Raw genomic sequence first — 14,163 nt, forward strand, 5'->3', positions numbered from 1 at the left:
TTTACATTTCAAGTTGAAATTTCCTTTGGCAAGTGCGCATTAAGAGATTCAAACTAAACATCGTGCTTTAACAATTCAAACTTGCTGATATATCTTCTTTAACAAAAGCTAGCTGCCTAAAAATTTTAAGATTATTACATCATTAACCACAAAGGCTCCTACACTGGTTAAAATCTCAGGAGACATAAGTGTATTAAAAGTTTGTGAACAAGTTTAGAGCCTAGAACTAGTCAAAATTGCTTATGTTTGTTGTTTGTATTTGTTGGTTTCTAAAACAATGATCTGGAGTCTCAATACCATTACGACAAATTCAGCAGTTATTCTATATATTTTTCCATCTATATTGATAGTTCGCTCGTTGTATTGGACCTTTTCGTGCGTGTATTAGATACTTGTTTATTCAAAGGTTTTGCTTATGCTATGCCAGCTCTTGTTTGCAAATTAAGTATCGTGACGACATAAAACTAGATTTGGGATAAATTATTAATTCCTCAAATCTTTTGATCCGCAAGTTAAAGCTACATTGCTTATTATTGTTACCTTCTATCAAAAATTCTCCTTTGATGCTTTTATTAAACATAAAGTATAGATCATATATATGTAATATACTTCAAGTTATTACAATGGCATAAACTGTTATTTTCAGCATGTAACATGATTCTTAATATTATAAACTTCCTCTATGAAAGGATTATGTGTATAGTAGTTTTATAATTAAGGATAGAGTGATCAGAATCAAACTACCAATGTAGATGTTCTTTAATGTTTTTATTCTAAATTTACAAATTTTATATAATGTAACAGCATACATAGTGCCATTGGTATGTGATTTGGTAAGGGGGCATTTTTCATGATTGCGAAACTATAAAGTTATGTATTTATCTCTTATACATGCATGTGTATATATTTGGTATTCATGGTAGCACACAACACATAGGTGGGCAATCTATGTAAAAATATTTAGGGGTTATTTTATGCTATTTTTCATAATGGCTTTGTTTGATGGTTTAGTTGAAGATTTTTCATAATGGAAAGGGTGTGTAGTTTTTTTAGAAAATGAAACAAATACAATGGCAATGATAGTTCAAGTTATGTACCGAATTAATCGCCAAGCGTTTGTAAATTTTTTTTAGATTTTTTCATTAATATCATTTTGTCACCAAATGTATTCTAGTTTGCAATTTTTTAGTCATCTACTATTTGTGAAATATATGTAGGTCAACAGGCAGTGGAGAACGCAATGATCTGGACTCGTGAAGTCATTCAGTTGCTTGCCACTCTTGCGGCGACGGTCGCTTACCAAGCAGGAGTGAATTCACCTGGCGGCGTTTGGGCTGACAGCAGGGAGGGCCACATCGTCGGAGACCCGACCCTCCTGACGACGCATCCCGGGCGGTACAGGGTCTTCTTCTACTTCAACTCAGCGGCCTTCGTGGCGTCCCTGGTCATCATGGTGATGCTGCAGAGCGAGCGCCTCGTGAGAGGGCACGCGCTGGAGGCGGCCATATCCTGGACCTGTTCGGCCTCATAGGCGCGTACGCCAACGGCAGCAGCAGGGACACAAGCACGTCCATCTACACGCTCGCTATCGCCGGCGGCGTCCTTGTCTATGTGGTGATTCACATCGTGTTCTTCACGCTAGACCACCACCCCAGCAACAAGAAGGGCTGTGAGGATGCTAAGAAGGAGGAGGATGCGATGGAGAAGAAGCGCGAAGTGCTGCTGCTCCTCGCGATCTTGGCGGCAACCCTCACCTATCAGGCTGGCTTGACGCTGCCGGGCGGCGTGTGGGAGAACGATAGCTCCGGGCACCGTGCCGGCTTCCGGGTGCTCCCTTGACAAGTACCCTCGCCGTTACAAGGCCTTCTTCTACTGCAACGCGGCGAGATTCATGGCGTCCGTGGCATGTCAGACCTAGAACAGGATCTCTAGGGATAGAATTAGCATGTCTACTTGCTGTTGAATAGAAGCATGAACCCTAGAACATCTACTAGTGCAGTAACAGTAGGTAGAACAAAGAGAAAAAGGGAGGGGTAGAAGATGGACGTGTCAAACCTGACACCGCAGAGGGAGTCGATCCAGAGGCGTCGGCCATCTCGTTCGTCGGTGAAGTCTGCGCATGGGCAGCGACGTTCGGGGAAGAGGTCGATGAAACCGTCGACGTCGGTGGAGCGGGGCGGCAAGGCTGGTGGCTTCCCGTCACTGGCTGTGCCCCTCTAGATCGGATTAGGGTTTAGGTTTGGGTGAGGAGCTCGGCTCAGGCGAACCTCGTGACTTGAGCCGCCGGCCTTCACCTCTATTTATTGCGCAGTGTGACAGGGGCCCTCCAGCCATAGTGGGCTAGGCGCCCCCGATCAGGGCGCGGATCAAAGGCCCAACTGGGCCGTTGGGCCCAGTTTGGGATTAGAGATCAATTTAACAATCTTCTCCTTGATCTCCTACCATCTTTCAATTTCATATCATTTACTTTTGTTCATTCCATTACAGATTAGCGCATAGAGCATGTTTCATCGTCACGGTCAATTGCCGATAGATTTAACAACTATAGCACACCACTCTGTTCTGAAATAGATACTTAACTTTTGGGCCTTCTTTTATCCAGGAATTATAGGCTTTCCCTTAAACCCATGTCGGCTATATGTTCTCTGAACACGTTGGGTGGTAAGCCTTTTGTAAGTGGATCCACGAGCATCTTTTCGGTACTTATATGCTCAAGACTTATGACATGATCCCGAACTTTATCTTTCATAATATAATACTTTATGTCAATGTGTTTGGCAGCACCATTTGACTTATTATTGTGAGCATACTGTACTGCCGGATTATTATCGCAGTATAACTTAAGTGGTCTATAGATGTCGTCAACCACCTTCAAACCGGGTATAAACTTCTTTAGCCAGTTCACCTGCCCCGTTGCCTCATAACACGCTACAAAGGCCATGTTCGGCTTACCCTATATCCGGCTTGTTCGACTTGTTTTTTCAACAGGAACAGTATTTTTCTCTCACAACAATTCAGCCAGAACAGTGTTTTTTAGCCAGTCTCAGCCAAATTTCAGACCAGCGAACGGGGCCAGACTTGGCATACATTGTGGACGATGTAGTGACGATTTGCTTTGAGCATTTCCATGAAATAGCTCCCCCTACGAGAGTGAATACATATCCAAACGTGGATTTTCTATCATCTCCCGTATAATCAGAATCTAAATATCCCACTATATGGAGTGAATCAGATCTTCTATATGTCATCATGAGGCCTTTCGTTCCTTGCAAATAATGCAAGACTTTCTTTACTAATTTACAGTGTTCTATTCCAAGATTGCTCTAGAATCTGCCAAGTAACCCGATAACAAATGCCAAGTCAGGGCGCGTACATACTTGAGCATATTGCAAGCTTCCGACAGCTGAAGCATATGGAACCACTTTTATTTGATCGATCTCATATTGGTTCCTGGGGCATTGAAAATCTTCATATCTGTCGCCCTTGACTATAGGAGCAGGTGAGGGACTACATTTGTGCATACTGAATTTCTTTAAGATTTTTTCTATGTATGCCTTTTGTGACAGTCCTAATACCCCTTTACTTCTATCTCGGTGAATCTCGATCCCTAGAACGAACGAAGCTTCACCAAGATCTTTCATATCAAATTTTGAGGACAAAAACTTCTTTGTCTTCAGTAGTAGACTGACATCACTACTAGCAAGTAAGATATCATCCACATAGAGGACAAGGAAGATAAACTTCCCATTCTTAAACTTTATATAGACACAATTGTCCTCTACATTCTCTTTAAACCCAAAATTCCTTATTGTCTGATCAAACTTCAAGTACCACTGTCTTGAAGCTTGTTTTAATCAATAAATGGATTTCTTTAGGCGACATCCCATTCATTCTTTTTCTTTCATGACAAAACCTTTCGGTTGTGCCATGTAAACATTTTTCTCCAAGTCCCCGTTGAGAAATACTGTCTTTACATCCATCTGATGTAATTCTAAATCGTAATGTGCCACTAATGCCATTATGATTCTGAAGGAATCCTTATATGAGACTGGAGAAAAGGTCTCATTGTAATCAATCTCTTCTCTTTGCATAAAGCCTTTGGCCACTAGTCGCACTTTATATCTCTCTATATTCCCTTGAGAGTCAAGTTTTGTTTTGTAGACCCATTTACAGCCTACTGTTTTGGCTCCTTTGGGAATTATTTCCAAGTCCCAAACTTTATTGGCATTCATAGATTTCATTTCATCTTCCATGGAGTCAAGCCACTTTGATGAATGATCACTTCTCATGGCTTCTTCAAATGAGGTGGGATCATCATCCATTTGAAATTCCTCAATATTGTATACTTCATAGTCAGCAGGAATAGCTGATTTTCTAACTCTTTGAGACCTTCTAGGAGCCTCCACATTTGGTACATCTTCTGTTTGAGGCTGTTGTTGCTCCCCCTCATGTGTGGCAATAGGTTCTATAGGATCCTGAAGGACAGGTTCCTCATCATCATTCATTGTTGTCACAGGCAGAATAACAACATGTGCTGTCACCACAGTATCTTGCACTGTCGGTGCAGCGACAGCAGGTAGTGAGAAAAATGGCTCATGAATCATCGGAGTGGGCGCATGCACCCGCTTCTCTTCAAGATCAATTTCTCGAGCTACCATGCTCCCCCTCATCATTTCATCCTCTAGGAAGACAGCGTGTCTCGTTTCCATAAACTTTGTATGTCAATCTGGACAGTAGAAATGAAAACCTTTTGACTTTTCTGGGTAGCCAATGAAATGGCAACTTACTGTTTTGGGATCTAGCTTTCCAATGTTTGGTTTAAATACTTTAGCCTCAGCAGGACTCCCCCACACACGTAAGTGATTTAGTGAGGGTACTCTTCCTGTCCACAACTCATACGGTGTTTTGGGCACCGATTTACTTGGTACTCTATTGAGAATATGAATGGCGGTTTTTAACGCCTCCATCCACAGGCTCAACGTTAAGGTGGAGTAACTTATCATACTGCGCACCATATCCATCAGGGTACGATTGCGTCTTTCAGCTACTCCATTCTGTCGAGGTTCGCCCGATGTAGAATACTGGGCTACTATGCTATTCTCCTGTAAGAACCTTGCAAAAGGTCTAGGAACTTGGCCATATGGGGTATGCCGACCATAGTACTCCCCCAACGGTCGGACCTGACTATCTTAATCTTTAAATTGTGTTGGTTTTTAACTTCTGCTTTAAATATCTTAAATTTATCCAATGCTTCTGTTCTTTCTTTGATTGGATAAATATAGCCATAACGGGAGTAATCATCTGTGAATGTTATGAACGAATCATAACCATCCACACTCTTTATAGGAAACGGACCACAGATGTCTGTGTGAATAATCTGTAAAAATCCTACGCTTCGTTTGGCATCTTTCTTAATTTTCTTTACATATTTTTCTTTAATGCATTCTCTGTATTGTTCTAAATCTAAGAACTCTAATAGAGGAAGAATATCATTCTTAACTAGTCTTTCTATTCTCCCCCTCAAAATATGGCCTAAACGACAGTATCATAATTTCATCAACGCATCATGAACTCTCTTTCGTTTTCTGTTTACATCCGCAGACGAGGATACATTCTCATTGTCGCACGCAATGTTCCCATCATCGCATACAACATTCACATCATCACGTAGTGATAACAAATAAAGCTCATTTTATAATATAGCAAGACCAACACATGCATTATTAAATGTTATCTTACATTTGCCATTTCCAAAATGGCAATCATATCCATCATTGTCCAAGCATGAAACACTAATCAACTTTCTCTGTAAAGAGGAAACATAAAGTATATCTCTAAGTAAAAGTGTGAAGCCATCAACAAGCTCTAGAGAAAGATCGCCAATGGCTTCAACATCTGCTCGGACTCCATTTGCAACTTTAACTTATCTTTCGCTTCTTTGCGTAGTCCTCGTCGAATGGAATCCCTATAAAGAATTAGCAACATGAACAGTTGCACCTAAGTCAATCCATCAAGTAGATTTCAAATACTGTACATACAGGGATTCATTTATGAACGTAATAATATTCTCACCTTTCTTTGCCATGATCATCTTTAAGTAATCGGGACAACCTTTCTTATAATGTCCCGTCTTCTTGCAATAGAGACACTGGTCTTTCTCTACAGTGAACTTGTTCTACTGAGGCTGATGCAACATGGGATCCTTTCCCTTTGACTTTGAGGAGTTAGAATTATTATTCTTTTTCTTGTTGTCTTTCACATAATTGATAGTGCCACCATTGTCAGCTTTTATTCTTTCCTCCTCTTGCACACATATAGCAATGAGCCTCTCTAAGTCCCACTTTTCGGGTTGTATGTTGTAGTTAACAACAAAAGTGTCAAACTCCTTAGGCAAGGAAGCAAAAATCAGATGGATAAGGAACTCTTCTTTGAGAGCCAGATCCATTGGTTTTAGCTTGGATGCCAAATTGCTCATCCTTAGTATGTGCTCTCTTATGCCACCATTTTCAGAGTACCTCTCTGTCACCAACTACTTTATCAGCTGGGTAGCATATGTCTTTAAAAAGCCAGTGAACTAACTCTTTATTCTTTCGAGGTACTCGGTGATGGTGTCACACTCTTGGATTGAGCCCACAATTGCAGGCTCAACCGTGTTCTTTATCACAGCCATACATTTCTTGTTGGCAGTGACCCACTTCCTATGCTCAAGGTCATATGACATCTTTTGGGATGCAAAATCCCTTTCTCTTGTTGCTCAAGCGGCATCAGCCTCGTTTGTCTCCCTCACCGGTGCCACAGGCTTAGTGGGATACGATGAGGTGACTACCCAGTCCACCTCAGCCAAGATGAAGGCCAGATCAATCTTTTTCTTTCACTCCGTGTAGTTATCACCTTTGAGAGTGGGGATCTCTTTGATACAACCCATCAAGTTGTATCCGCCTAAAAACACAATTCATATAGAGTGAGAACATAAAAATAATAATAATAATTGCATGCCTTAGTTCCAACGTTGGTCAAAATTAAAACATACAACTGTCCTCTACACTAATTCTACGTCACCGTTGGGCAGAAATAGAATTAATGCATGACAAAACTCATCATAATATTGTCATTAATCAACGTTGGTTAGAATAATAACAATATTATAATAAGCTAAAAACATATCCTTTTTTCAAAATTAAATTCTCCTGTTGGTTCGAATTTAATAATGAAAAATAACAACTTTAAAATACGCAGCGGAAAAAATAAACTCATTTTCTTGAATTTTACCCACAGGAAAAATTTGTTTTTCTGATTTCTTTTGAGCCATTTTCCATTTTTCAATTTTACTGAAAAAGAAAAAAGAAAAAATGGGCTCCCTCTTTACTGCTACTGGGCCGAAGCCGGCAATTCGGCTTGGCCCACCACCTCTGCGCGACGCCCGGCTGCACCTAGGCCGCAACGTGGGCCTGGGCTGGCAAAGTGTCGCGGCCACACGCGCCCACCTGGGCCGCGAAACGGCCCGCTCGATCTGAGCCGTCCGCGCCGATCCGACGGTCGAGCGGCGTTATCGGGTAAACAAAACCCCCTTCGGCCGGCGCAGGCGAAACCCTAGCGCCATTCCTTCCCTCTCGTTCTTTGTCTCACTTAGCCACACGAGCCCGAGCGAAGAGCAGGCGATGAGCGGCAGCCATGGCGACGTCGCCGGCCCTCTCGCCGGCGCGTGCGCTCCCCAGCGGGTGAGCGCGCCGCCGTCGAGCGGCCTGGCCTGGCCGCCTCGATGGGCAAATTGGGGTTCGGAGGCGGCAGAGCAAAGAGCACCATGGGCTTGGCCGCCGCGAGCTTCTTCCGCTAGGGCACCAGGGTGCGAATAGCCTCGAGGATGGCACAATGTACGACACAACCACAACGCCCTCGCCGTCTCCAGCCACAGGAGGAGGTGAGGAGGACGCCAGCTCCAGCGCTAGCGGTGAGCGCAGGGGCGGGTGGGAGGCACGACTCTAGCGGCGAAGCCTGGCGTCACGGAGGCGGCGAAGGCCTAGGGAGAAGGAAGCGGAGGTGGTCGTCGATAGCGGCGGCGGACGGGGAGCGGAGCTTGCAGCCAGCGCGCGAGGCGGAGTGGACACTTTTTCTTTGGGAGGTGGCGTCTGTCCATTCAGATGCCCGCACCATAGTATTACCGATGATAGAAAGAAGTGATAGAATTAAAAAAAATGGCCATATACATGCAAACAATCTCGCTTTTCATACATGATCTGAGTTCTGACACAGAAACTAGTAGTAGTAGTTGACATTTGAACTAGGAGACACTAAACAGAGCAAGCACCAAAAATAAATCACACTCAATACAATCTGCTACGCTATGCGGCTATGCATCCATCATGATCTTGAATTCCTCATGTTCCCAAAAAAAAAAAAAATCTCGAATTCCTCTAAGCTGAGCACCCCATCGCCATCGAGATCAAACCTGCAGATCATGGCCCTGCACTCATCAATGTCCTGGTGCGAGCACTGCCGAGCATCCGCTTCAGACTCACCGGCGTGATGCACCCTTCGCCTTCCATGGCGTACATCCCGAACGCCTCCCTGAGCTCCCGCCGCCGCTCGCCGCTCGCCGCCCTCCTCCTCCTCCGCCGCCGCCGTCCCCGCCAGCGCCAGCGCCAGGAGCTCCTCCTGGCTCAGCAGCCCGTCGCCGTCGGCGTCCGCCTCCTCCGCCGACACGTCCTCGCCCAGCGCCGCCTTCATGCAGAGGCGCAGCTCGGCCGCCGACAGCTTGCTGTCGCCGTCGCGGTCCAGCGCCGAGAACACCCGGCTGAACTCGGATGATGCGTACACCGCCATTGATCTTCTTCAACATTGGCAAAGGTTCGGCGATTGGTTTTATAGTTTCCTTTTCAGGCAGCAATGCGAATGACTACCGGGAACTTTGCCTTTGCTGATTTGGCCTGTCTGCAACTTCAAGGGCACGATCAGGCGCTCGGTTCTTGCAGCTATATACTAGCTGTATGAGGTATGAGCATGCGTGTGTGTGCCAATGGTAAGTTCGTGTTGATACATTCAAGGCATAAATAAATGCCTGATGGAGAGGAACAGGTCACTGCCAAGAAAAATTCTTATGCGTAGCAGTAGCACCATGGGTCGGGTCTTTCTTTGCAATTGACAATTGCTGAGAGTAGAAGAAGAACTGCAGGCGATTCCAACAGATAGGTTCATCGTCAGCTGCTCCGTGCTGGTGATTTTTATATATCTGCAGAGAGTCTGACGTTTCTAGAATAATTGTTCAGCACGCCCAATGATTGGTGTGACACGGGCGACGAAGAGTCAACAGGTGAAGCTAGGAAAGCGACGAGAGCAAAGAAAAAGGAATAGTCCGAGAGTGTGGATCCATAGTGTTAGAATAGAGCAGTAATGCAGCCGGAAGTCCTAGCGGTGCATCCAGAGAAGTAGCAAGGGAAGGAGTCTGGAAGAAGAAGATGAACTCGAGAGGAATAACCACGACAGGATTTAGGAATAGTATGAGTTTGTTACAATATATTCTCATGCCTATCTCTCTGCAGCCAAATACATGGGCCAAGCCCAACCAGTCAAAGCCACGCAGGCCCAGGTCTGAAACCCATTAGCTAATAGTAATAGTAGCCCATGTCCGTAACATCATGTCCCAGCAACAGCTTGCTGTTAATGTGAATATAGTCATCATGATGGTATTACTTTATATAATCAGTATCATCATGATAGTATTCGTCATGTGTCCTCGATCATGAGATGATAGAATGACTTGGTAGCAACCGTGTGAGCCCTTTCCTGTCTTATAGATGACTCCATGCCTTCCTGAACTTGGACATGTAGATGCCTTGAATGACCAAGATAGGGTTGTGGGAGACTACCAGAGAATGCTAATTCATTAATATGTTCCTAAAAAATTATATTATTTTCTTAAGTATCTTAACTCTCTCAAATGAAAAAACCTCAAAAATAAAAACTAGTTGATCTCATCGATAGCTACAACTTTATCTTCATTTGATACCATATGAGAAAGATATAATTTTCGTGAGGTGACAAGCCCCGATACATGATTAATATGCTGCTGAAACTTTGTATTATTTTCTCGAGCATCTTAACCACCTCAAATATAAAATCTCAAAACTATAAAGTTGTAGATCTCGTACAAAAAGTATCTTCATTTGACATCATACAAGAAAGACATTATTTTTCTAATGCGACAAACGCTAGTATGCGATTATTATGCTGCTGAAATTTTATATTATTTTTTCTTGCATCTAAATGGCCTCAAATGAAAAACTAAAATCTTAAAAGTTGTTAATCTCATCGAGATATGCAACTTTCATATAAAAATCATCTTCATTTGACATCATATCGAAAAGATATGATTTTTCTAAGGATGAGTCTTGCCATGGCATTCCCGTTGGTGCGACAAAATAATATTGTCATGCCAACGTGACAAGGTTTTCCACCTGACAATCATCGTCCAATGTGTCAGATCTTGCCACGCTAATGCACGTGGTACGACAGCTGATTTTGTCGCGCCAGCGACGTTGGCGCTACCGAAAGGTGTTATTAAAAATAAAAATACAAAATAAGTGAGGCTATTTCTAAAACAAAGTTAAAAAAGGAATTAATAAAAGTAAAAAATCCCCGGCAGGTGTCATGGCCAAATATCGTCCCACGAGAGATGCACATATCACATCTACGCCATGTGAAGTCAAGGGGACGCGGCTCGGGCACCATTCTGTATGGCCTTTTCCATCCATCGCCATCTGAAAGCCAATGTTTTAAATCTCCGGCTATAGCTTCCGCTATCTCCGGCTATAGCTCTTTAAGAAAAATTTAGCTAAGTTTTTTCATGTACAAGTTAGCTCCTAGCTGCCGCTATAGCCCGCTATAGTTGGCTATAGCCTGCTTTGGGATGTAGAAAGCTAAATGCCTTAGCCGGCTATTTAAAACATTGCTGAAAGCTTCTATCTTTCACTACTGTCTCTGAACTCCGATCCGCTTCCCGGAGCGTCGTCTTCTTCCCGTCGTCACTCCCCACCTTCAGCTTCGACAACACGGAGCACAGCTGAGCCGAGTTAGTGGCATTCATGTCAGCAAGGGCCCCTCATGTCGTACGTGTTAGGTGATAATCACTGTCATTAATTCTCCTAAGCTAGTGGCGTGGGCAAACAAAAAGGTAACCCGGTGCTAATCACGTTACCCTACCACCACCGAATCGCATGGCTTTGTATGATTGTCCTCTTTCACAGGACCATGTTCATATGCTTCTTTGCAAGGTGCAGCAACACTTCGATTTGATCCCCTTTACTTCCCCAAATAATTCTCCAGCATCCGAGCTGACACTGACAGTGTCACACACTGGGATCCAATATACTCAGTGACTAGGCCACTATCTGAGTCGTCCTCACCAGCGACGAGCCAAGAAACCAAGCCATGGGCACAACGGAGCACCATGGCGCCGCCGATGTCACAGCCGAGCCGCTGCTCCCCTCGTCCGCCGTGGAGGCGGAGCCAGCCCCGCCACGCCGGAACATGTTCGCCTCCGTCTGCGCCACGCTCGCCTCTATGACCACCATCCTCATGGGCTACAGTACGTGTGGTCCACTCGTCACTGCTACTACTCTCGTCTCCTACAGTCGTACGTGCTTCATCTTCGTCATCGTTCATGACAATGGCATCCGGCCGTGCTTTCTTCTCTTCCTCCCCACCTGCAGACCTCGCGCTGATGAGCGGCGCAGAGCTGTTCATGCGCGACGATCTGGGGCTCACGGACGAGCAGGTGGAGGTGCTGTCGGGGTCCATGAACATGTTCATGCTGGCCTCCATCCTAGCCGCCGGCTGGGCCGCGGACGCCATCGGCCGCCGTGGCACCGTCGTTCTCGCCAACGCCTTCCTCATGGCGGGCGCGCTCGCCATGTCGCTCGGCGGCAGCTTCGCCTCGCTGATGGCCGCGCGGTTCGTCACCAGCGTGGGCGTCGGGTTCGCCGTCGTCGTCGCGCCGGTCTACGCGGCCGAGATCGCCCCGGCGTCCTCGCGCGGGCTCCTCTCCTCCCTCGTCGACTTCTTCATCACCGCGGGGATCCTCCTCAGCTACGTCTCCAACTACGCGCTCGCCGGCCTGCCGCTGCGGCTCGGCTGGCGCGCCATGTTCGCGCTGGGCGTCCCGCCGCCGCTGCTCCTCGCGGCGGGCGTGCTCGCCATGCCGGAGTCGCCCCGGTGGCTCGCCATGCGCGGGCGCGACGACGACGCGCGCGCCGTGCTGGTGCGCACCTCCGACGCCCCGGCCGAGGCCCACGACCGGCTCGAGGAGATCAGGCGCGCCGTCGCGGCGCAGGTGGGCGGCGCCGGGGTGTGGGGGGAGCTGTTCGTGCGGCCGTCGCCGATGGTGCGGCGGATCCTCGCCAACGTCCTCGTGCTCTACTCCTTCCAGCAGGCCTCCGGCATCGACGCCATCGTCCTCTACACCCCGCTGGTGTTCAAGAAGGCGGGGATCTCGTCGACCAGCGCCGTCCTCGCCGCCACTGTCGCCGTCGGGCTGGTCAAGACGCTCTCCATCTTCGTGGCCACGTTCCTGTCTGACCGCCTCGGCCGCCGCCCGCTCCTGCTCGCCAGCGCCGCCGGCATTGCCGTCACGCTCACGTCGCTGGGGATCGCGCTGTGCTTCGGCGCCGGCGCCGGCGCCGGCGAGACGACACCCGCGGTGGCGGCAGCGTGCGTCGCATCGGTGCTTGCGTTCGTCACCGCGTTCTCCATCGGCCTCGGCCCGCTGGCGCCGACCTACTGCGCGGAGATCCTGCCGCTGCAGCTGCGCGCGCAGGGGATGAGCCTCGGCATCGCGGCGAACCGGGTCACATGCAGCATCATCAGCATGACGTTCATCTCACTTGCCAATAGCATCACCATGGCCGGCTGCTTCTTCCTGTATGCCAGCACGGCGGTGGCAGCGGCGGTGTTCGTCTACGTGCGGCTGCCGGAGACCAAAGGCCGGAGCTTGGAGGACATAGGCGTTCTCTTCGCCAAGTGATTACAAGGATTATTGTGCAATATCTTCTACTCCAACATCTCTACCATCAGAGTGTGTCGAAGTTGCAGTGCAGCTGGTCATATTCATGTTTTGTCAAGTTCATAAATCATAATCCAACCAATAGGCTTCAACATGCATGCTTTTAAATAATTGATAACTTTTACATAAGATAAGATACTAATGATTGTGATGTGATTGGGGCTGGCAAAAAGGGCTTCCACTAGTGAACGGAAATTTCAGAGAAGCGTAGTTCAAAACTTTTAAATTTTATTTTGGATTTCGAATTCTTATATATAGGATATAAGAAATAAAAAAAAAAGATTGCACGGACTGAGCATAGCTCCATTTTCTTTAATAACATAAAACTGATATGTTAGTTTACCATGAAGTATGTAAGGCTTTGTTTGGATCTCATCAGAGAAATAAGAATGAGGTGGGAAAACAGAATGAGATCTAAACACCTGGATTCTAGCTAGAATCTCTAGAATCCAACTATCTATCTCAAACCTACTATTTGAAGATTTTTACTAGTAAAGACAACTTAACAATCACTATAAGAATGAAATTCAAGCACCCATTACTTTTTATTATCTAAAATCAAGATTCTGCATTCACCATAGAATCCAGATTCTCAATGTGAGAATGAGATCAAATAGGCTCTAAGTAGAGGTAATTCAACAATTATCATTTTCAAGTTCTTAGTATGGCACCTAAACAATGTATAGTACAAGTAATGTCTACTCCCTCCGTCCCAAAATAAGTCCACCTTTTGGGATGGTGGGGACAAACCAATACTACTACAAAATTACATATATGCCCCTATCAAAGGTTATATCAACAAGTAATAATTTCACCTTGGGAATGGAAAAGTAGAAAAAAATGCTAGTGCTAGGTGGTCCATAGCCTAAAAATGCACTTACTATGGGACACATTTTGAATCCTAGAAATGTACTTATTTTTTGGACAGAAGGAGTATATTGACTTTCATAAAGTTGTGTTCCTTTTCAAAGAAAATATCATCCATGGTTAAAAAAACTATGATCATTGATCACTTCTCCGGATCCAACTTGACACTTACTATCATTGTCAAGATGGCTAGCAGTGAGGGAGCTCATGGTCGAGATGCCTGGACATGGAGAAGATGGCCA

At 45.9% G+C, this 14,163-nt stretch overlaps 1 protein-coding gene and 1 pseudogene across 2 annotated transcripts; one reads left to right on the plus strand and one right to left on the minus strand.

Annotated features, from left to right (window-relative positions):
• Positions 1 to 8,347: 8,347 nt before the first annotated feature.
• On the minus strand, positions 8,348 to 8,820 carry LOC136485532 (putative calcium-binding protein CML19; annotated as a pseudogene).
• A 2,431-nt stretch (positions 8,821 to 11,251) lies between these two features.
• On the plus strand, positions 11,252 to 13,162 carry LOC136485533 (polyol transporter 5-like). 2 transcript variants are annotated; one of them, XM_066482391.1, is made up of 3 exons: positions 11,252 to 11,267; positions 11,370 to 11,581; positions 11,706 to 13,162. In XM_066482391.1, the coding sequence occupies exons 2-3, from the start codon at positions 11,425 to 11,427 to the stop codon at positions 13,013 to 13,015; spliced, it is 1,467 nt and encodes a 488-aa protein (XP_066338488.1). In that variant the 5' UTR covers positions 11,252 to 11,267; positions 11,370 to 11,424; the 3' UTR covers positions 13,016 to 13,162. The 2 variants fall into 2 exon arrangements, with proteins under 2 accessions (XP_066338488.1, XP_066338487.1); XM_066482390.1 differs by lacking the exon at positions 11,252 to 11,267 and having other exon boundaries at positions 11,280 to 11,581.
• The last annotated feature ends 1,001 nt before the right edge of the window (positions 13,163 to 14,163 follow it).

This window comes from Miscanthus floridulus, chromosome 10 (genome assembly GCF_019320115.1).
Source record: "Miscanthus floridulus cultivar M001 chromosome 10, ASM1932011v1, whole genome shotgun sequence".
Lineage (NCBI taxonomy): Eukaryota > Viridiplantae > Streptophyta > Magnoliopsida > Poales > Poaceae > Miscanthus > Miscanthus floridulus.